Source organism: Mastigoproctus giganteus, unplaced genomic scaffold, assembly GCF_048544385.1.
Source record: "Mastigoproctus giganteus isolate SK-2022 unplaced genomic scaffold, ASM4854438v1 scaffold_15, whole genome shotgun sequence".
NCBI lineage: Eukaryota > Metazoa > Arthropoda > Arachnida > Uropygi > Thelyphonidae > Mastigoproctus > Mastigoproctus giganteus.
Genome location: NW_028328292.1, coordinates 1,624,008 through 1,647,107, shown reverse-complemented (window position 1 = coordinate 1,647,107; position 23,100 = coordinate 1,624,008). Strand labels below are relative to the sequence as shown.

Genomic DNA, 23,100 nt, shown 5'->3' with positions numbered 1-23,100 from the left:
GCATTGCTCAGAAAACTTCATATCTGACTACACAATCACTCCCAGGTCTTTTTCATTTTCTACCACCCTAATTGTAGTACCACACAGTTGGTATGTTCCTCTTGGGTTACTTCTACCCATATGCAGTACTTTGCATTTGTCAATGTTAAACTTCAGTTGCCACTTCTCAGCCCATCTGCCCAAATTTTCTAGATCCTGTTACAGTAGCACATTGCCATTATCAACCCTACCAACCTTTGTATCATCTGCAAACTTGGACACTAAGCCTGATATACCTTCATCAATATCATTGGTAAATATACAAAACAACAGTGGGCTCAACACCGAACCCTATGGGACTCCACTAATAACATTAGTCCACGAAGAGCAGCGTTGATTGATTACCACTCTCTGTCTTCTGCCACTCAACCACATAAGAAATTTCACATATCTGATTGTGAATTCTTTATAAAGAATAGTTAATTTTTTTAAATCCTCCAAATTTGAATTGTTTCCCACCTCTGAAGTGCATTCAATTATCATTCTCTCTCAAATAGAGTGAGGTGACACTTGAAGATGCACAACAATTGTGCTGGGAAATCATTTTGTATTGTTAGCAAATCAATGTATTTTTTATTTTTATTATTGTCAGTGGTGTAAACAAAATGGATTACATGTGCACCAGTAATGCAAGTCAAAATTATGTAAATTCTCCATAATACCACAAAAACATAGTTATTATTATTATTATTATTAGCCATGTGGTGCAAGGAAGCCTGAGGCTTATGCTGCACCAGCCAAAAAAAAAAAAAAAAAAACACACATTACCCTGAGAGTGTGAGAGAGAGAGAGAGAGAGAGAGAGAGAGAGAGAGAGAGAGAGAGAGAGAGAGAGAGAGAGAGAGAGAGAGTCAGAAGTTCTTGGAGGATTGAATAGAAATATAAATTTAAAGGTGCTATATATTTCTATAATGATGTTACATGCACACAAACAAATTTTTATCATAGTTTAGCAATCTTCGAATTAGACATGTTATTCATAAACAAGTCATAAGTTATGGTAGCCAATTCAGATAATTATTCAATACCATATTATTTAAATGAGGTGACATTAAATTATTGTATAGTGTCCTTGTCCTTCATGGTGTATATTAAGTTCCTATCATTTAAAAAAACTCAGTCAAAGTAATAAAAATCTTCAAAATAAAATTTGAAGTGTATAAATTCGTAAATTAAACCAAGAATGCAGTGAAGTATATTTCTTTCAAGTATTATATGTGTAACATACATTAATACTTGAAAGAAGGATACTGTTCAAAGATGCAATTTGGAATAGACAATGTCTGGAACAGGAGTGGCCAAGCTTAGTAACCCTGACAACCTCACAAGATAGTTATTGAAAGCTTGAGAGCACCAGAAAGCCTTCAAAAATTATACTGGCAGGCTTATATATGACGCTTTTATTAAATAAAGTTCATATTCAAACATTCACCTATGAGGAATTCTTTAGGAAAGTGGAGGTCAGAAGTTTCTCAAGCTCTAACAGGGAGCTAAATGATTTTGTAATAATTGAGAGGAGAGTGGAAGAGAAACTGTTGAAGTTAAACAAAAGAAAGGCACCTGGAGTGGATGGAATCTATCAAATTATATTAAGTTAAGTAGCAAAGGAAGTAAGAAACCCTCCATAATTATGAGAGCATCCTTGGATTCAGGTTCTCACAGACTGGAGATGTGTGAATGTATCCCCAATTCACAAAAGGGGGTCAAACGGTGACAGGAGTAATTACAGACCTGTTAGTTTAACTTCTGTTCCAGGGAAAATAATGGAGTCACTGGTTAAAGAAGTAATGCAGGATCATCTAGACAAGACTTCAGTTGTACTTCAGACACAGCATGGGTTTGTTAGGGGGAAATCTCGTCTGACCAATCTGATGGGATACTATGACGTGGTCACAAAGGAACTGGATGCAAAAAATAATTTTGATATCATATACTTGGATTTCAGAAAAGCTTTTGATACTGTTGAACATAAAAGACTGCTGTACAAATCAGAGCAGTGTGGCATTAAGGGCAAGTTGCTGCTATGGATAAAGGGAAGGTCGAGTGGGAGTAGACACAAGCTACCGGCTGTGAGGATGAAATTTCTCGATGTGATAGTCATATTACAAATGTGCTACAGTGGAGTATGGTTAACAGTTGACCAGTTGCCATGGGTAATGATGGTAATATGCCTTGCGATGTTTTCTTTTAGGTTGGCAAGAGACTGGACACTGCTTCAACAACCCTTGTCCTTCAGATATTCCCCATAACCAGAGTCACGACAATTAAGATCCAGAAAGCGAAGTAGCCAAGCATCGGTAAATGCTAGGAAATGATGTGGTAATTTTCAAATGTGACTCAAAGCTCCAACCTGTATAAAAAAGAAGTCGAAATACCTGCCCTTGTGCAGGGCAGCAAACCACGGTGTCAGAGAAGACCAGACTAATAGTCCCTCTCCCATAATAGGCGACATTTTATAATCATGTGCTTGAACCTCCTAGAAGAAGAAAGGTCCAATTATGCAGTTTGCTGAAAACCAACCAAACAGTATCACGTGGGAATCGGAGAAGAACTTTGCCAAAAACAATATGACAGTTATGGATACTCCCACTGTTGCTTAGTCACAAACAACCTTATCAGTCCACAAGATGAAGCTCATTTCTGACTCCAAGCCTACATGTCCACTTTCTTTTTACCCAAATGTGGAGTTAACTGGAATAGTGTATGGATATTTAAAGGAAGTATTGCAGGATAAATCAAAGCTGTTGTTGTTGTTGGTTTGGATTTTATTGGCGCATTAGCATCTAAGGCTATAATGCGCCAAGACCAAGTAATATATAAAAAAATTTTTAAATTTATCCTTTCAGTGACCTAAGTAGTTAGGCCACCATGTCCAGATATATAATAAAAAGCTTACCAATAAAAGAAATAACAATAACGTATACATTTTAAATACGAGTAAAAACCTTTATTGATTTAAAAAAGCTAAAAACAGCAGACACATTGTCATTGCCGGATAAAATCTGACTGAGTCTATATGGCTCAGTCAGATGATTAAAAGCAGTAAGACGGATATTGCTAAAATCTGGACAGTCAACTAAAATGTGTCTTATTGTCAAAATTGTGCCACACGAATCACACATAGGAGGGTCATCAGCCCTCAGCAAAAACGAATGAGTCAAATGACTATGTCCTATGTGGGTCCGGGCAAGAACAACTTCCTCCTTACGATTCCTGCGCAGACTAGACTGCCACGGTTCAATTACAGGCTTTATATGATATAATTTATTCGCAGTCTGTCTATTCCACGAATCCTGCCATTGGGAGTGTATCTTTTCGTGTATTAATTGCCTGTAGTCTGTATAGGGGACTGACAGGCGGCGATTTTTACTGGGAATTGCTGATTTGGCTGCGGCGTCAGCCAAATCATTTCCCCTAATCCCAATGTGGCTGGGAATCCAGCAGAAGCGGATGTCATATTTGCGTTCGTGGAGAACGTGAATCTTCTGCTGAATGCTAGACAGAACTGGATGAGAATTATATCTCACAGTTATTAACGCCTGTAACACGCTGAGAGAGTCGGAATATAAAATGAACCGTTGGTATTGGCATTTACTAATTTGATCCAAGGCTAACAACTGCTTACGTCGAAGCGATAACGGCGGTTCGTTTGCTTCAACATATAAGCTCTGGACTGGAGATGTTCGATATGCTCCAATAGTGGTACGGAGAGCTAAATGATGGACAGGATCCAGCCAACGAAGTGCACTGTCTCTGGCCGAATTGTATACCAGGGACCCGTAATCTATTCTGGATCGTACAAGTGCACGGTAGATGCATAGTAGGGCGCATCGATCCGCAGCCCTCTTGTGCATTTTATGTGGAGTTGACGGATGTGATCCAGAAAGGTCAACTTTTTATCGAATACGAGTCCCAAAAATTTTGTGTACGCCGCTACTGGAATAGCATTTTGTCCGAGCCTTAATTCAGGTTCAGGATGAAGATTGCGCTTACGACAAAAAAAAATCAAAGCACTTTGCAGACTATTCCCATGAAATTATGGAAAAGTGTGTGTTGTGTGTGTGTGGCAACAGAGATTTCAATAAAAACAGATGTCATCACTGACTGGTATTGACCAGGAGCTACAGATAAAGCACCTGTTTCTTTGAAATTCCTCATTTTGCACAATACCTTTTGGGAAAGGGAATCTTCATCTTAAGTTTTTTAAATGGGAGTATTCCTAAAATGCAGCCAAAGTGTTATTGTTCTTTTGGTAAAATAGCTTTACCAACAAAGCACAATCTTTCATTTTAAGTAACAAATTAAGGTATGTTAATTTCTGCTAATACCGTGGTTGCATCTACTTTTATTGAGCATAACATGTGGCACCAAGCTACCTGGAACTTTTTTTTTTTTTTTTTTTTTTTGGTGCTTGTCATTTTCTCCTGGTCCAGTCACTAATTTAGTTCAAATTTCATCTTTGGGTGATTCACAATTTGCCACCTACCTTCAAATATATATTAAATAAACCTGAATTTTCAGAACAGTGAGCACAATCCTGTTTTGGGAAATATTACTCTGGTCTCCTTTGAATGTAATTGTCATGTGAACCTGTGATATACTTAACCTTAAGATAGCAATTTAATATTTATTTCTCTTTTTGATTTTAATCATAAAATCATGAAGAGAAGTAAGTTTAAAAGTAAAGTGGTGCAGTCAGTTTTAGTTGGAAAAATACACCTAATAGTAATATAAAGTTCATACTGATAGTAATGTTAAGATAGGATAATGAAATAAGTACAGAGGAGATGCAAATCTGTTTATTCCATAATCCCAATATAAAGAATACTGATGTCATATAAGTGCATCAATTGCACCATTCCATGCATCTTCCAGTTTAAGACTTTGGATACCTCTGAGAATTAGAACTCTCAGAAACATCCTCATCTGTTATTTCCCACTAGCCAATATGATCCATGAAAAGACTGGACTGAAACACTTGCTTGAATTTTTTGCTTAAGTGCTTCAGTCTAGTTGTTTCATGGATCATTTTCTGAACTGTCTAGAATATCTGTTGCTGCATATTAACAAGCTGATCAATTTAGCTTTCTTTATTTTATTTATATAAAATGAATAGTTTGACTACACAAAGAAAAAATTTGTGATTTGGGTGTTAAAAAATTTGTGATTTTGATGTGCATTTTGGTTGCACTACTAAGTTTTTCAAAGTTTAAAAGCAATGCCATGATAATATGTTGTCTATTTCACTGATATTAAATTTTAAAATACTGCAATTTTTTCGTGATGACCCGGTACTACTGACCATTTCTTAAGCAAGGTAAAAGGGACAAAAAACTTACATCTAGCAAGGAATTACAGCTAAAACACTTGATAATTCAAAAATAACCTATAAGGTGAATTTATGCTAAATAAACATACCCGGTATCACAGGTGTGTGGCCAAACTTCCGACACCACCACATAATTTCTTTTCTAGACATTATATCTTTCATTGTCCAAAGAGAATTCTCCTCTCTACGAAGTATATCCAACAGAGACTGTCTGATGCAGTGGGCTCTCTGCCACTAACAATAATATAAAATTAAGAATTTTCATATGATTGAATTAACATACTGAAGAAAAAAATAGCAATATATGTGGAATTTATTAGTGTGTGTGTGTGTTTTGTTAGAGGGCATGAATTTACTATAAATGGGTCCAATTGTTTCAGAAAGGCTAAAGGTCTAAAACTCTCAGTGAATAAAACTGCCAGTGAATGGTGACAAACTGTAAACAAAAAGAAGAAAATGTAAATAAGTATATTATAAGTTTTTTTTTTATTTATTTTATTTACTTTTTCCCTTCCTGTTATTAGTAAATTTAAAAATAAAAGCATAACAAAGAAATTGACTTTTAGAAAAAATTTGTTTCATTATACAGTCAGTCCTCGTATAACACGTGTTTACACTACACGAATTCGACCATACACGATTTATAAATAGGGGAACGATATCTTATATAACACGAACCGAATTTGCTTATGCGCAATTCGCCTTTGTGTTTACAAGAAATGGCAGTCGAATGCAGAATCACCCCAAACGAACACAACACAATAGGAATGAAGAGAAGATTCTGAAAATGTATTTATGTTTTTTATATCAGTGAAGGGGAAACACATTTCACCATGATAAAGTAAAAACCAACACAATTCCAGCTATTGGTATAATCGCAAATGCCATTAGATCGAGTTTACTACCAGTTTATAACAGATTCCACTAGCAGAAACGCAACTGGAAATTGTTTTTATTGTTTTATGGTAGTAACCCCTAGAAATGTGTTTTAGTAAAATGTGAGGTGTTAATACAAAGGGTACTAGGAAAGTTTTGCAATACAGCTTTGTTTATTTAATTTTTTCAAAGTAATTTCCTCTACATTCAATACACCTCTCCATCCTCCGAAACCAATCTTTAAACCAGTTCTGCCAAGTTTCACTAGGGAGTAAAGCACACTCGTTGTCCCAAGCCCGTAGAAGGTCCTCATCACTGGAAAACCGCCTCCCTTTTAGCTTCATTTTCACATGCGGGAACAGTGCAAAGTCGCAGGGAGCAAGGTCTGGACTGTAGGGAGGGTGCTTGAGAAGTTTCAGTCCTGTCGTGGTCAAATATTCGGTGCAGGCTTTGGCGCGGTGAGCTGGAGCATTATCGTGATGGAGGTACCAGGTGTCCATTCTTGACTTTGGCCGCAGGTTCTTCATAGATCCAATGACTTTAGGCAGGCATTGTTCAGTATACCACTTAGCTGTGACTGTCTTCTGCGTGTCCAAAACGACACGTTCCACAATTCCACTCGATTTGAAAAATACAGCTATCATTTTCTTCTTTACAGATCGGGATTTTCTGACAATTACGGGTGTGTCGTCATCATCAAAGACCCAAACTTTGTTTTGAGCCTTGGTCGGCAGATCGTAATAGTACAGCCAAGTCTCGTCACCTGTCACGATGTTGTTCACATACCGAGATTGTCCCTTATCAAACTTTTTTAACATCTCCCGGCACCAAGTCACACGTCGTGTCATCTGCTCTTCAGTCAGTTGATGCGGCACCCAGAGAGAACAAAGTTTCTTCACGTGCAAATGATCTTGCAGAATCGAACGAATTGCTGGTGCATTTAGGCCCAAAGTATCCTCTATCTGTTGGTAGGTCACTCGCCTGTTTCCGTCAAGCATTTTCCTCACAGCAGTAACGTTTTCCTCCGTAACTGACGTTCGTGGCCTTCCCGGCCTCTCAGAATCCTCCAGAGTGAAATTTCCCCTTTGGAATTCTCTATACCACCTGAATATCGTTGTACGATGTGGACAATCATCATCTAGTGCAAGAGTCATTTCTTCTAAGCACTGGTCTATGGTTAAACCATGCACGAAATTATACCGCAAAACTGTCCTTATCTCATTTCGTGACCACGATGCCATCGCAAGCACTTTACACTCTCACTACTAATGAATAACTGAGCCCATCGACTTGGCGCGGCGGCTACTATACACGTATGAACATGTCTCAACATGCAGCAACAAGCAGCTTCCTGTGATTCATTTTTGTGTCATATTGCAAAACTTTCCTAGTACCCTTTGTAGTGTATCTCTGCCTTTACAGTGTTATTTATTCAGTTGCTACACGTGCGCAGCTTTGTTTATGTGTATCAAGCGTGCCTCCTCGTTTTGTAATTGTGCTTTATTCCCTAAAAATGAGTAAAATACTTAAAAGGTGTGAAAAGGAAGCATCCTGGTGAAGTCACTGCAGATTCAGAGAGAAAAAGAAAAGCAATATCGATAAACAGAGGCAGACTGGATCAAAAATTCTTACCCGCGAAATTTATAGTGGCCTCATACTATGGTTTATGGCCAAAATCACACCAGGCTCCGGGGTTTCCCCGGTAAGGCTTATGGCCAGTCCGCCTCTGTCAATAGAGAAAAAATATGAAATTGCGAAATGTTTTGAGCAAAATGAAAGACCATGTAATATTTCATGTGCTACAGGCCTAAATGAGGCAACGCCGAGAATTACAAGGAATGCAGAGAAAATAAAAACAACTTTCATAGCAGGAACAAAAAGTGTAATTAAAATCCATTAGATTTAAGACACAAAGAATTGGAAGAGATGGAATGGCTGTCATCTGTCTAGATAGAAAATCAAACAAAAAACAAGTTTGCTTATGATAGAAGCAAAAGCATTAGCAATATTTTATTACGTAACAGTCATAATAAAATACGTAAGTATTTTATTATGATTATTTATTGTGTTTGGTAATGTTTTGGTTACAAATGTGTGTTGAATCTTGGTTGGTTGGCACCTAACCCTATTTTTCCCATAGGGCCTGTTGTTTATATTGCACGAGGGTTTCTAGAAACACAACTATTGTGCTATACGAGGACTGACTGTACTAGTAATTACTATGTACATTTAGTGTCCATAAAATGAATATATAATGAAGTTTGCAAATTGAGGACACCTCAATCATTATTGTGGAAAGAATAATATATTAAACATTTTTTTATATTATCACAAATACTGTATTATAAAACTATATAAAATATAGCAGAATCCGGATAAGAAGTTTTCCAAGGGAGTGGAGGTTTAGAGCTTCTTACAAGGAAAAATTACCTTAAGGATATGAAATATTAACTACACAAATAAAAACAAAAAGATACACATACATAAGTTAAAGATTATTTTTAAGTACTATTTCAGAATTTATAAATATTTTACTCTGCTTATGAGAAACATTTTTAAACCAAGGATTTCTAATTCCATTTAATGAACATTCTGTTCATTAAACTCATCACCAAGTTGGAAGAATGAGCTCCTTTGGAGTTTCAACATACCTTAAAAGGTCATAATTACAATAAGACAGAGCAACAATCCACTAAGTAATTCAGAACTGTTCACAACCATCAGAACTTAACACTTAACATGGTGATTGTATCCAATTATGGATATCGATGAAAACAATTGCAATATGTCACTTCCATTATATCAAAATGTTTATAATAAAAAGGTTTTAGTGCTGAAAGCCTCTGATTACGGAAAATTCACTAATCGAACAAGTTAGCATGTAGTATCATTTTAGTTCGTAGTATATGCTAGTAGGGAAAAGGAGGTGATTATCCCTTTGTATAAAGCAATGGTGAAGCCACGCCTTGAGCCCTGCATACAGGTCTGGAGGCCTCATTTTAGGAAGGATGCAGAGTTGCTAGACCGAGTGCAGAGAAGGGATAAAGATTAGCAAGGGCAACAAAGGGTGCTCTTACCAAGAAAGGCTTAAGTTCTGCAAATTGCAGTGTCTGGAGACTAGGCACCTGCAAAGTGATCTGATGGAGGTGTATAAGGCCTTGAATGGGTTGAGCAGGCTCAATTCTGATGGGATTCTTCCTCTTGCTCAGATTACAAACCCGAGGGGGAATATTCAAATTTAGGAAAGACAGTTGTAGAATAGACGTGCAGAAATTTTCCTTTAGCCACAGGTAGTTGATTGCTGGAACAAACTTCCATCTGTTGTTGTGGAAGTTGATAGCTTAAATAAATTCAAGGAGGAACTGGACAAACTTTTAGAAGGAATGGATGTGTGAATTTTTTTTTTTTTTTTGGCTGATGCTACATAATCTTATACGCTTGCTTTCTTGCATCACATGCCTCCAAAGTAGGTGAAATGGCATCATTTTTGTTATATCTCATATTGTGAATGCCTTCACAATGAGTTGCAATTTCATATAATGCAATTTCATGGCAACTCGTTATAAAGGCATTCACAATATGAGATGGAAAAAATGAGACCATTTCACCTACTTTGGTGGTTTACTACGAACTAACTAAAATGATGCTATGCACTAACTTGTTCGATTACCAAAATGTTTATATTGTTTTATATTTTTTAAATATAAAAATAAAGAATTTCTATATTGAAAAAACATATTAAGTGGGGAAACATCATTATAATAATACACCGTGGCTTCATTATCACATACTTTTTATGCAGAAAGCTTTTACCTGGGAAACTTCTTACTCGGGAAAATAATACATTACAATGTATAAAGCTGAAAATGAAAATTAAGAAACCAAACCTAGTACAGGGGAAAACTTCTTATGCGAGAATTTCTTATCTGGGTTCTACTATATATATGAAACATAAACTGAATGACATACTGTAAGCAGTTTATTTTATTATTTATCTGTTATTATTTTTATTATTTATTTAGTTTTTGGCTGATACAGCAAAAACCTAGGGCCTCCTTAACACCATATGTCTATGACTAACACTAATAATATTTTTTTTATAAACAATTCTTTATAAGGGTTCCTATTATTGTAAAGACTCTCTCTCTCATGTTGAATCTGTTTTACACTTACTTCAGTCCTTGGGGGCATTGCAGACATTCACTCAGATATACCAAGCTGTGCTTGCTACCTGGGAATCTAAAACAATGATGGAACTGATATTTGGGTAACACTCAAGTGGACCTAATTTTGGTGAAGTCTGGTCAGTCTGTGATAGCAGAAACCTCTGCTTGCACCTTCACAATGGGGGGAGCTAATAGTAACCCTGAGTTTAATCCCCATGTGCAAGTCCTGAAATACTCACCTAGCACACTGTGAGTGACCACCCAACTGCAAACCAATGTAAGCAGGGGTCGTAGTAAAATGATACTACATGCTAACTTGTTCCTCCGTGTGGTTTCCACACCACACGGAGGAACAACACCCCTCTATGTCACCAGGTACAATACCACCACTTTGCTTATTGGATGCTTGAAGTGGTTTTTTTTTTTTTTTTTTTTGTTAGTTGTTGGCACATCAGCTTCTGTGGCCATAATGCACCTCCCAAGGTTTTTGCATTTTACTGTGATCCAAGCCCGAGGCAGGATTCAAAACTGCGACCTTTGGGTTGCCAGGCAGGCACTTTACCCACCTGGCTAGCCCGGTCTGCACTTGAAGTGGTGGAACATGTTTAGTCTCCAGAACAAACCTCTGGTAACCCTCCCCCCCACCTCTTTGATCATGCAGTATGATTGATGTCTTTTGAGGTTATGATGGACATCATAGTGAGATCCAAATTTCCTTACATTTCGAGGGTAAACCTCTAAAACAGTATTTGCAAGCCAGCTACTAAAAAGTCCACCAGACTGAACCTATTGGTAACTCTCTAGGAGGCTTCTGGATCAGCTCGTGTATAATCTCACTGCCTCTACTCTGCCAGATAGTGACTGGAGGGAGTCTGAGTGGTGTGTGTATACGGGGGAGCATTATTGAGGCCATGTTATGCAAAGGAGATGGGTATAATTTTACCTACCATGTGTATGCCATATCCAAAAATTTTATTACTTCAGACAACATGTCCTTGCCACTTTTTCTTACTACTGAAAACACCATGAATTGTCAAATTAATAGAGCAGACCTATCTGCAAAAAGAACTAAACCTCCCAAACACTTTCTTGTTCATTTCACAAATATATGTGATCTCGGTTCTAATCTCAATGATGTTCATTTCCACTAACAGTTTGCCAGACCCCCATATACTTTTACCAACAGAATCTCAGTTGTTCGAATTATTTGCTGTATGATTCCTTTCTCTTCAGAGGTGAGACTTGTGCATATGTCAGCTCTTATATGCACAAGTATCTCCTCTGTTGCATCTAATGTTCTCCCAATTCCACTAATCACTTGGAACTCTGACTTCCTCTCTTTGCAACTTGACTTTCTCCAGTCCAACTTTCCTAACAGTGAGATAATTTTCCTTGGTGATTTTAATGTTCACAACTCCAGCTGGCTTCTGTTTTCTAGTTACACCAACCCAGCAGGTCGAGATGCTGAGGCTTTTGCAATTACTAATAACCTCGCACAAATTGTTCATTTACATACCAGAATACTAGACAATCCTAACCACACTGCCAACATGCTTGATCTTTTACTCACAAACAATCCTTCTAAGTACACAGTCGAGGCAAGTGGCCGTCTAGGCACATCAGATCACAACTTGGTTGGCCTCTTCTCCAATGGAGCTTTTTCTCATGGCCATTCCCAACTTCGTGTTGTTCAGCATTACAAGAATGCAAAATGGGATGGTCTGTAAGATTTCTTTTCTTCTTTTTATTGGTTGGATTACTGTTTAAAATCTTCTGATGTCCACATTTGCTCAGATTGTGTCAGAGAAATTATTCATGTAGGGATGGAATCCTTTATTCCACACTCTACATTAAAATCTCATCCTTTATCTAAACCTTCATTTTTCAATAAATGTGCTAAGACTGTTCAAGAGAATAATGTTGCATATCGTAATTGGCTTGTTTCCAAAGCTTCAGTTTCATTTTCTGCCTACACCAAAGATCGTAATAATTGTAAAGCGGTAATTAATCAGTCCAAACTAGATTTCGAACAGGCTAAGAGTAGAAACTTGCTTCTTGTCCAAATGGTAGTCGAGCATTCTAGTCTCCTGCAAAAGCTATTGGCCTCAAATTTTGCCTTTCTCTGTTCCCACCTCTGTCAAAACCAGATGGCTCTATTGCTACTTCAGCCAAGGATAAAGCTGACCTGCTAGAATCCTATTTTTCTTCAAACTCATGTATTAATGATCTTGGTAAACCACCTCCCACCATTCCCAGTATGCTCAATTCAATGCCTCCTGTGGCCTTCCATCAAAAGGATGTCAGAAGGATTATTTTGATGAATCTCAATGCAAAGAAAGCTCCAGTTCCTGATGGTATTTCTCTAATTTTTCTCAAAACCTGTGCTCCTGAACTTATTCCTTTTCTGCATTGCCTTTATTTCACTTTCTTAATCCAAAGGTGTTTTTCTTTCTGCTTGGAAATTCTCATATCCAGCCAGTTCTTAAAAAGGGTGACAAACGCTCCCATCCAATTATCATTCCATTGCAATTACTTCTACTCTTTCTAAAGTAATAGAGAAATAAATTAACCGCTAACTCTTAAACTATCCCAAAACCTTCCATCTGATCAATGATTGTCAGTATGGATTCCATCATCCACTGGTGATATTCTAAGTTTGGTGAAACTCAAACATTTCCTCGACATTTCAAAGGCTTTTAATCATGTTTGGCATAAAGGTCTTCAAAATAACCTTCCATCTTACAGTTTCCCAACTGTTTTTTGTATTTGGGTATCCCGTTTTCTCTCTGACCACTCACTGTGGGTGATGGTAGATGGCTCTCTGTCTTCTAATTTCTCCACTAATGCTGGTGTTCTCCAAGATTCAGTTCTTTCTCCCACTCTTTTTCTCTTTTATATTAATGACCTTCTTCCACTGACTGGAAATCCTATCCATAGTTGTGCTGATGATAGCACATTGCATTCCACCTTTCCAGTTTGAGAAACCTTATCCTGCATAAACAGTTTCAACTTCACAAATATCCGCTACCAAATCTTTAAATGCAGATCTCCAGGTAATTCTCCAGTGGGGCAAAGACCACTTAGTTGATTTAATTCCTTCTAAAACTTAGTCCTGTCTCATATCTTGCAAAAAGGATTCTTCTGCTCCTATACTTATCTTTGATGACACTGATTTCTAGGCATGTTCATATACCTCTATTGGGGATTACCCTCAACTTCTAATCTCTCTTGGCAAAAGGAAATTGCTTCCTCTGCATCTAAAACCTGAGTTTTCTCTTTTGCTCTCAGCGTTACTTTTCTTTCAAACAGCTGTGCCCTCTGTACAAATTGCAAATCCGCCCTATCATGGAATATCGTTCCTACATCTGGAGGGTGCCCCAAAACGTCTCTTCTCTCAGGCTTCTAGACACCATTCAAAACAGGGCAGTTAGGCTAATTAGTGACTCATCTGTAACAGAATCTATCCACTCTCTGTCTCATAGACATTCTGTTTCTGCCTTTTCTATAGAGACTTTCATTGGCACTGTTCTTCTGAATTGGCTTCTATAATTCGCACTCTCTCTTTCAAAGCAGTGGGTGAAAGAAAACACATGCTGCAACCAGTTAACATTCTTTTACTCTCCAACTTCAAACTCACAGAATCAACTTTTCTTCATACTAGCATACAAATTAGTGCAATTGCATCATTTCTGTACGTAACCAACTACTTAAGTAGTTATAAATTGGCATCATTAAGTATATCTCATATTCTGAATAACTTGACAATGAGTTGCCATGACATTGCACTTTCTCGAATAAGTAATGCTTCACCATACGAGAAGACTATTTTTACCTATTCTCAGCAGATACCATCACCTATATGGCACCATTTTGGAACTTATTAGCTCCTCATCAGTGGGTGAGCAGGTACGATGGTGTTGCAATGATGACAACCCAGTTGCGAAGAATAACTCCACAACATGGTGAGGCGTTACTTATTCGAGGTAGTGCACTATCATGGCAACTCGTTGTGAAGTTATTCACAATGCTTTGAAAGAGAGAGTGTGTGAATTATAGAAGCCAATTCAGAAGAACAGTGCCAATGAAAGTCTCTATAGAAAAGGCAGAAACAGAATGTCTATGAGACAGAGAGTGGATAGACTCTGTTATGAGATATACTTAATGATGCCAATTTATAACTACTTAAGTGGTTGGCTACATACAGAAATGATGCAATTGCACTAACTTGTATGCTAGTTAACTCCCTACGTAACCTGAGGCTTTAGCCCTAAACTATTCTGTAATCTAAATTACTCCGCACCATCAGGCATCTCTCATATTGTGGATTTATACTTCGCAACTGGGTTGTCATCATTGCAACACCAGGGTACCTGCCCACCCATTGATGAGGAGCCAATAAGCTTTGAAACGGTTCCTTATGGGTGATGATATCCACTGAGAATAAGTAACAATAGCCTTTTCCTATGGTGAAACGTTGCTTATTTGATGTAGTGCAATATCATGGAAACTCGTTGTGAAGGTATTCACAATATGAGATATACTTAATGATGCCAATTTATAACTACTTAAATAGTTGGCTACATACAACAATGATGATATTGCACTAACTTGTATACTAGTTAACTCCCTACGTAACCAGAGGTTTTAGCCCTAAACTATTCTGTAATCTAAACCTTCCTTCATAAGTATTTCCTGAAAATTACTATCTACAGAAGTTCAAGCCTAATGCCAATAAATATCTTCTTAACCTCCAACCCATGCACAGTACAACAGGTTCTAAACCTCTAGTCTTTGGAGTTTTCATAAAAAAAAAAAAAAAAAAAAAATTACTGAATTTTTACCTATTTGAACAATCACTGAGTGTAATACACATCAAAGAAAGATTTTGTAACAATAGAAATTTCACAAATTTCAAAAAATAAACTGTTATGAGCAGTGCATGCTTTTTCCCCCCCACTTTCAACATGCAAAATAAGATGGAAGCAAATGTTTCCCTTTAATACCGGCTTTTTTGTAATATAACAAAGCTTCCAACAGATATTTTCTTGAAATTTTGTTTCAAGATCAAATATACACCCAAGAAAGGTGACAAACCATTATAGTTTTTGAAAATCAATTGTATGAGAGCAACACAAACTTTTTTATTCAGTGGGCAATGTTGTTTCTTTCTGTTTGACACTAAGTTCTACAATTTATAATGAAGTTGCCAACATATGAATAGAGTATTTAACACACACTGAAGAAAGAAAATATAATAACTTTCTTTCTAAAAAGTATGATGGATATGAAGGTTTCAGTTTGACACCAGGTTCTAGAAATTTATAACACAGACAATGTCAATAGATATTTTCTTTAAATTTTGTTACAAGATCAAATATACGTATATCCAGGAAACATGTTAAATAAATATCACTTCTACAAAACAATAATAATAACACAAACATCTTTTTGATGTGAAAACATCTATGGTGGCACTGGAGTAAAACTGATTGGTAACGAAATTTTCGTACAAAAATGATGCAAATTCAATTGCTAATGAAATTTTCTTACAAAAATGATGTCACTTCCTAAATGGTGCTAACGATGCTAACTCAGTCACTAACATTGATTCGGTAGAATAAGCAGCGGATATGAGAATAAAACATTGCATCATTCATACTAAGAGACGGAAATGGCATCACTTACTAAATGATGCTAACTCAGTCACTAACATTCATTCGGTAGAGTAAGCAGCGGGTAGTAATATAATGTAAGAATAAAAGCTTCGAAGCCACTGAAGAAGCCTCTCGTGTCGAAAAGTAATGAGTTCAAAAACATAGAGAATGAAAAAACGCAGACTTTAATAAAATCTACTTCTCAAAATGATCAACACCAACCTTCTAAGTATCATAAGTAAGTAAGTTTCAATTAAACCGTTTAAAATTTTAAACGGTTTAGATTCAAGAATGCAACAATAAAACAATCACTTGAACAAATAACAACCACTTCTTGCAGTAGTTTTTGGTTATGATGTCATTCTAGACTACAAATGGATTTCTCTAACTACTGAATTGTGAAAATACCAAATCAAATTTCAGTTAACTTCATATAAGAGTATTTCGAAGATTGCTAAAACTCCAGCTGAGCAAAATTGAGAGAAGTATGCAAGAATAAAAGCTTCAAAGCTACCGAAGAGTTCAAAAATATAGAGAACAAAAGGGGAAAAAAAAAAAAAAAAAAAAAACGCAGAAAAGCTAAATAAAATCTGCTTCTTAAGATTTTGAGAAGCAGATTTTATTAAACTCTGAAAATAACATCTGAAGCCCGTTACTTCTAGCAGTGGCTGGAAACTAGGGCACCTGCGCGGTGATCTGATTGAGGTATATAGGCCTTGAATGGATTGAGCATGCTGAATTCTGATGGGATCCTTCCACTTGTTCAGATTACGAATAAATTCAAATTAAGAAAAGACAGAGGTAGAATAGATGTGCAGAAATTTGCCTTTAGCCAGCGGGTGGTTAATTGCTGGAACAAACTTCCATCTGTCATTGTGGAAGTTGATAGGTTAAATAAATTTTAAGGAGGAAATGGTGTGATTTTTTTTTTTTTTTTTTTTTTTTTTTTGGCTGATGCTGCATAAGCTCGTACACTTGCTTTCTTGCATCACATGCCACTACTACCACTACTACTATTTCCAACTGCAGATGTAACGACTATGAAGGCTTGTAATACTTGTTTAGCATCTCTCAAAATTATTCCACTCCAACATTTTCAAAGATCAACGGTTTCGTTTATCCTGCTATTCCACCTCATCTGCCTCGACTGAATTTAGTAACCAAGCAACTCATTTCTCTTCGTATACCATTCATGCAAATTAGAAGACTAAGACATTGTTTCAACCAATACAGAATTTTGGGCCAAATTATAAATGTGCCTGTAAATGTTAATTCGATGATCGATTATTTGCTTTGGAGAATAGATGACGAATACTGCGTTAAACGTAAGAAAAAATTCACAAATCAAGTAATTTATAGGGCTTGGTTCGTAAACGAGATGTAAGGGTTAGGTGAAAGTATCTACTTACTTGTATCGTCTGTATGATATCAAGATTGACGAAGCATTCTTCGATGAAGACATGGAACACGATCATGCTTCTACACATGGTTAAATAAGTGAAACTAGACCTACTGAAGAAAGTTTAGTTGCACAATAACAAACTCTTTTATGAAGCGATGAAAAATATTTATGAATAGCTCCTGGTGAACGAAATGTTCCACAAAGTTTACTTTTGGACAAAAATGCCAAAGAATTTTCCTTGCTTGCTATTAAATACCAGTTTCTAAAATTTATAATGTTGCTTCATAGTTACAGGTAAGACTTAGGAGAAATTTATTCATAACCAGACAATCCCTAAGAAGGGTGACAAATCCTCCCCCCACTAATTATAGTCCCATTGCTCTTACCTCAGACTTTCCAAAGTAATGGAAATATTCATCAGCTAAACAAATCTTACACTATCTTGAAACCTTCCACCTGATTAACAATCCCAATATGCATTAACTTACTGCCAATCCCTTGATAATATGGAATTCAGTTTCCCTCAGTCATGACTTTAAAAGAGTCAATTACTTTGTGAATTATTTCTGTTAAGAGAACTGCAAATTAAACTGTTACACTGCAATATTACTTTGTTAACAGCATCATGTTCTGCATTGCATGCATAATCAGAAGACGAGTGGTATATGTGTCCAGAAGGGACTGATCCATGAAGAGTTAGTCACTCTCTTATGATATTATCTTCCTCCTCTTACTTTTCTTCACATCCTAATCACTGAGAGGAGTTGTGCACATGACCAAGGAACTGGAAGGGGTTCTGAAATGTGATGCTATTAACAAAGGTAATGATTGTAGTGTAATAATTTGTAGTTAACTTAATAGTTTCCTTGAAAAAAGAAGAGAAGACATATGCATTTATAAAAATGAAAAGTTATTAAAGAGATAATAATGATCTGATGAGCTTAGGATTATGTATAGCAGATAAAAAATCTGCTATACATAATCACTCTTTGAAAGAAATCCAAACACAGGGGAAACACAAAAACATTCGGGTTTACTTTAATTGTTTTTCTCTACCACCTATATGAATATTAAATAAGCTTGGAATATGTGGTTATGTCTACACCTATTAAGAAAAAGAAAGCATCATTTATCACAAAATCGAGTGAATTCCACAATTAGGATAACTTCTCAGAAAATTCAATATCACTACATATACAGGATGATTCACTACCAGTGCGACAAACTTGCAGGAGGTGTAGGGGGCACAAAGACGAATCGGAATCACATAGCATTGCAGGGTCCGAAATGCCTTCGTCATGTGGTAGAGGACGTTGAATGGGAGGTCGGGTGAACAGCGATCCCGCTGGACGTCAGCATTTGCGAACCGGTTTCCGAGGCAGTAGGATGGACGAGTATTCAATATTCAAACGTTGAACTGGCCAACATGCAATTCGCGTGTGGAGCTGTGGACTGTAACGGGCGCGCCGCTCTGTGCTTGTACCAGGAACGTTTCCTGCACAGGTGTGCTCCTCATCATACGATTTTCGCACGTGTGCACAGAAGGTTACATGAGAGTGGTTGTTTCACGAGAGGTACCATGAAGAGCATGTCCTATGTCTTGCAGAAGGCAATCCGTGTACGAGTACTCGAGCGATAGGCCAACGATTGGGTATTTCCCAATCCACTGTATGGAGGATACTGGCAACAAACCAAATGAGTTCATACCATCTCCAATGATGGGACGCGTTGCAGATGGTATGAACTCATACCATCTGCAACGCGTCCCATCATTGGAGCCTGCGGATTATCCACTCCGGAGGACTTTTGCTACTTGGTTTCTTCAACAGAAACGGTTCGCAAATGCTGACTTCCAGCGGGATCGCTGTTCACGCAACCTCCCGTTCAACATCCTCTACCGCATGACGAAGGAATTTTGGACCCTGCAATGCTATGTGATTCCGATTCGTCTTTGTGCCCCCTACACCTCCTGCAAATTTGTCGCACTGGTAGTGAATCACCCTGTATATACTAAGACATCCCAATATTCATATAAAATAAAACCATGAAATAAAATTAAAATAAGAAAGAAACCACAGCAACACACACACAGTCCGAGTCATATACTTCACAACAGGTTACGACACGTTATCTATCACAGTGGATAATTTTTTTGAGTCCAGGCTACTTTCTGTGTACTTTTCATAAGTCTTAGATCGAATACCAGCCTGTTCATGTAGTGTAAACAGAATTATTCAGCTCTGAAAGCTGCATGCAAAGAAAGATACAGAACATCTGAAGAAAGTGCAAAGAAGGGCAAATAGATTGGTGAAGGATCCTAAGCATTGTTCCCTATGAGGAATGGCTCACAAGAGTTTGTAGAGATGGCAACTAGACACCTTAAAGGTGATTTGATTGAAGTGTAAAAGGCACTGAGAGAATTGAAAAATTAATGAAGGAGGGACTTGCTCAATAGTTCATAAAGTTTACCTTCAGATACAATGTTGTGCACGAGGTTGAGAGTTTGGCAAAATCCAAGGAGAAATTGGATAGGAACCTTTTGACAATGGGAGTAATATGAGGGTTTTTCTTTCTTTTTTTTTTTTTTGTGGCTGATGCAGAATAAGTCCTCTTCCTTTCATTATTATGCCATTCTAATACTTTTCTTTATGACAGCAAAAGAATTAATACATAATACACGTACAGGGCACTACATGGTAAACCCTTTACAAAATAGAGGCTTACAAAACATCTAAGTATTATTCCTGCATTGACAATCAGTAATGACATGATACTGCTCCAGTACTCAGGATTTAGGTCCCACAAATCAGAATCGAGTGAAAAGAAAGTTAATCAGATCAAAAATAGCATTAATAAATACCATTTACACTTCTTCCATCTCTGAAATGGCAACCAAATACAGGTTCTAGCACATAGCCAAGTTTTTTGGAGTCCTTCATGCTTTGAAGCGTAAAAGCCACTGAGAGGATTGTAAAATTAATGAGGGAGGGATTTTCTCAACAGTTTGTAAAGTTTACCTTCGGATATAATGTTGTGGATGAGGTTCAGAGTTCAGCAAAATCCAAGGAGAAATTGGATAGGAACCTTTTAATGATAGGAATAATATGAGAGAGGTTTTTTTTTTTTTTTTTTGTGGCTGATGCTGAATAAATTCTCTTCCTTTTATTATGCCATTCTAATACTTTCCTTTATGACAGCAAAGGCTTCTTTACGACAGAAAAAGAATTGTTAGTTATTTGTTTTTTTTTTAAGAGCATTAGCAACTAAGGCCATATTGCTCCGAGATATGCGGTGGTCATTCCCTGAACTTTCCGCATCCTCCGTATTTGGTGGTGACGGGCTCGAACCCCAGTCTAATCCAGAAGCGTGTGCTACACACTGCCGCTCCTGCCCATCTGGCTACAGAGGCATCAGAAGAAAAATAATTAATAAATGATACACATATGGGGCACTACATTGTAAGAACCCCTTTACAAACACCTAAGTATTATTCCTCCACATTGGCAATCAGTAATGACATCATACTGCTCCAGTACCCAGGATTCAGTTCCGTAAATCAGAATTGAATGCAAAAAAAAGTTAATCAGATCAAAAATAGCTTTGATAAATACGGTTTACACTTCTATCTCTAAAATGGCAACCAAATACAAGTTCCAGCACACAGCCAAGTTTTTTTGAGGTCCTCTATGCTAAAAGGTTGAAGGAACACAATCACCTCAACCAGAAATGACATTCATTGCCTTCTTTAAAGCAGAAATCCTCCATACATTCCTGAGATTGATTAAGTCTAGATTCTACATCATAACTGTTCTTGAAGAAACATCACAAATTGTCAGTATCACTCAATCAATTAGGTAGAAACCTTGTTGGGGCACCAAAAGAACAGGGATTTAAATCATTCATATCAGTAAAAAAAAAGAGGTTTCATATGCCCCAAATACCTCATCCACCAAAGAACCCTTTGAGAGGATACCTGCTCATGGACTAGCAGATACTGTGCAAGTGAATGGGACACTTAAGTTTACTAGAGCATCATACCCATATCTCCAATAAATCTTGGCCTCCCAACTTGAGACCTAGCAGAAGGAGATCAATTGAAATACAGTTTACAACAGTCATGTCAGGTGTTGAGCAGAGCAGAGCCGAGCTAGGCCAGTCCAGGCCTTCCTATCTAGCCAAAGCAGGGGTCAAAGTGGCATATTAAGGTTGGCCACCAGCAGCAGGATGCCCCTCCCTGAGTTTCCACAGGTCACGACATACATACTGTACATGCTGGATTCCAATGATGTAACTCTGGAACCAAGGTAGATTCTAGTGATACTGATCTGGAAGACCATAACTGGGAGATCTCCTTCACCTTGTATATATGACCACATTGAGAGGGTGTTACAAAGAGTGTTCAATTAGGTGTGGTTTTCTTCCTCCCCATACCGTATCCTCTCTTTATATGGATTTTCTGTGGGGTCTTCTTCTTCACCAGGATATTCTACTTTATTTTTACAGTTCCTTGTAAAAGGAACTGTAAAAATAAAAATTTTTATAAGGTTGGTTCATGTCATTGACATTTTACTTTTACCACATGTGAACCACAATGGAATATGCTACTTGAACATGAACTTCAACTACCAGCCATCTTCTAAACACGTCTAATTTTATAAATCACTTTCAGATAAGGTTATTAAATGTAATGTGATATGTTTTGCACATCTCTAGCAATTTAGCATAATAAATTTCTGGGAACTGTTTAATTGTGCCTTGTGCTAAGATTACATATAGCTTTCACAGCAATATTTGTATACAAATACTGTAAACAAATGGGGGAAAGATAATACAAATAACACAGCTGAATGATAATGCATTGGTATAAATATTAAAGCTATTCAATAGTAACCTTACCTCTGCAGCTCTTTGTTTACCAATATTCCAAGATAAAAATATTTGTAGTGATGGAGCACAATATGGATGGTATGAGCGGTCTGAAAATAATATGGAAACATTATAGATTTTGCCAAAATTTTAAAAGCATAAAAAAAAAATCTAGGTACACAGAACAAGCTTGTTGTGTATATAGGGTTTGGAGAAGACCGAATTCAAATCCTGTCAGGGACTAGCAAAATTCTTAAAGGTCTCTCAATTGAGATTAGCTTATTTCAGGCTGAGGAGGGATGTTTTTCTAAGAATTTATATGGTTTCTTAGCATGCATAACATGCAAATTGTCTGTGAGCAAACATATGTACATAATAGATAAAATGCATGTGTTCACAAGAAGGACCATATGATGTGGCATACCATAAGAAGTGGCAAATTATGAGCAAATTACCTGAAGTGCCAAAACCCCCCAAGCAAACACATATAGGTTTCCAAAGGTTGATTTAGTTACATTTCAATTCATAAACATCGTGCATTCCTCCAGAGCAATAGTTCCCAAACTACTGAGATCTAAGGAAAATCAAAATGAAAATCAAAAAATTCAAAAATGAAAAAAAGTTCACAGACCCCCGGCCCCCTAAAGAAATATAACAAACCACAAAAAAATTGTGGCTTGCAGACCCCCTATATATATATTTTTGGTGTGTATATATATATATGGATGAATAATGGGTTTTTTGAAAAGAAAATTCAAAGTTTTATGTT

At 37.0% G+C, this 23,100-nt stretch overlaps 1 protein-coding gene across 1 annotated transcript in view; it reads right to left on the bottom strand.

Annotated features, from left to right (window-relative positions):
• Positions 1–23,100, bottom strand: part of LOC150074905 (uncharacterized) — a 104,739-nt gene that overhangs the window by 55,811 nt on the left and 25,828 nt on the right. Inside the window, exons 4-5 of the mRNA XM_090389378.1 lie at positions 22,362–22,441; positions 5,457–5,601 (exon numbers count right to left, since the gene is read on the bottom strand). Coding sequence (XP_090245504.1) covers positions 5,457–5,601; positions 22,362–22,441 — 225 coding nt within the window. The remainder of the gene's footprint in view (positions 1–5,456; positions 5,602–22,361; positions 22,442–23,100) is intronic.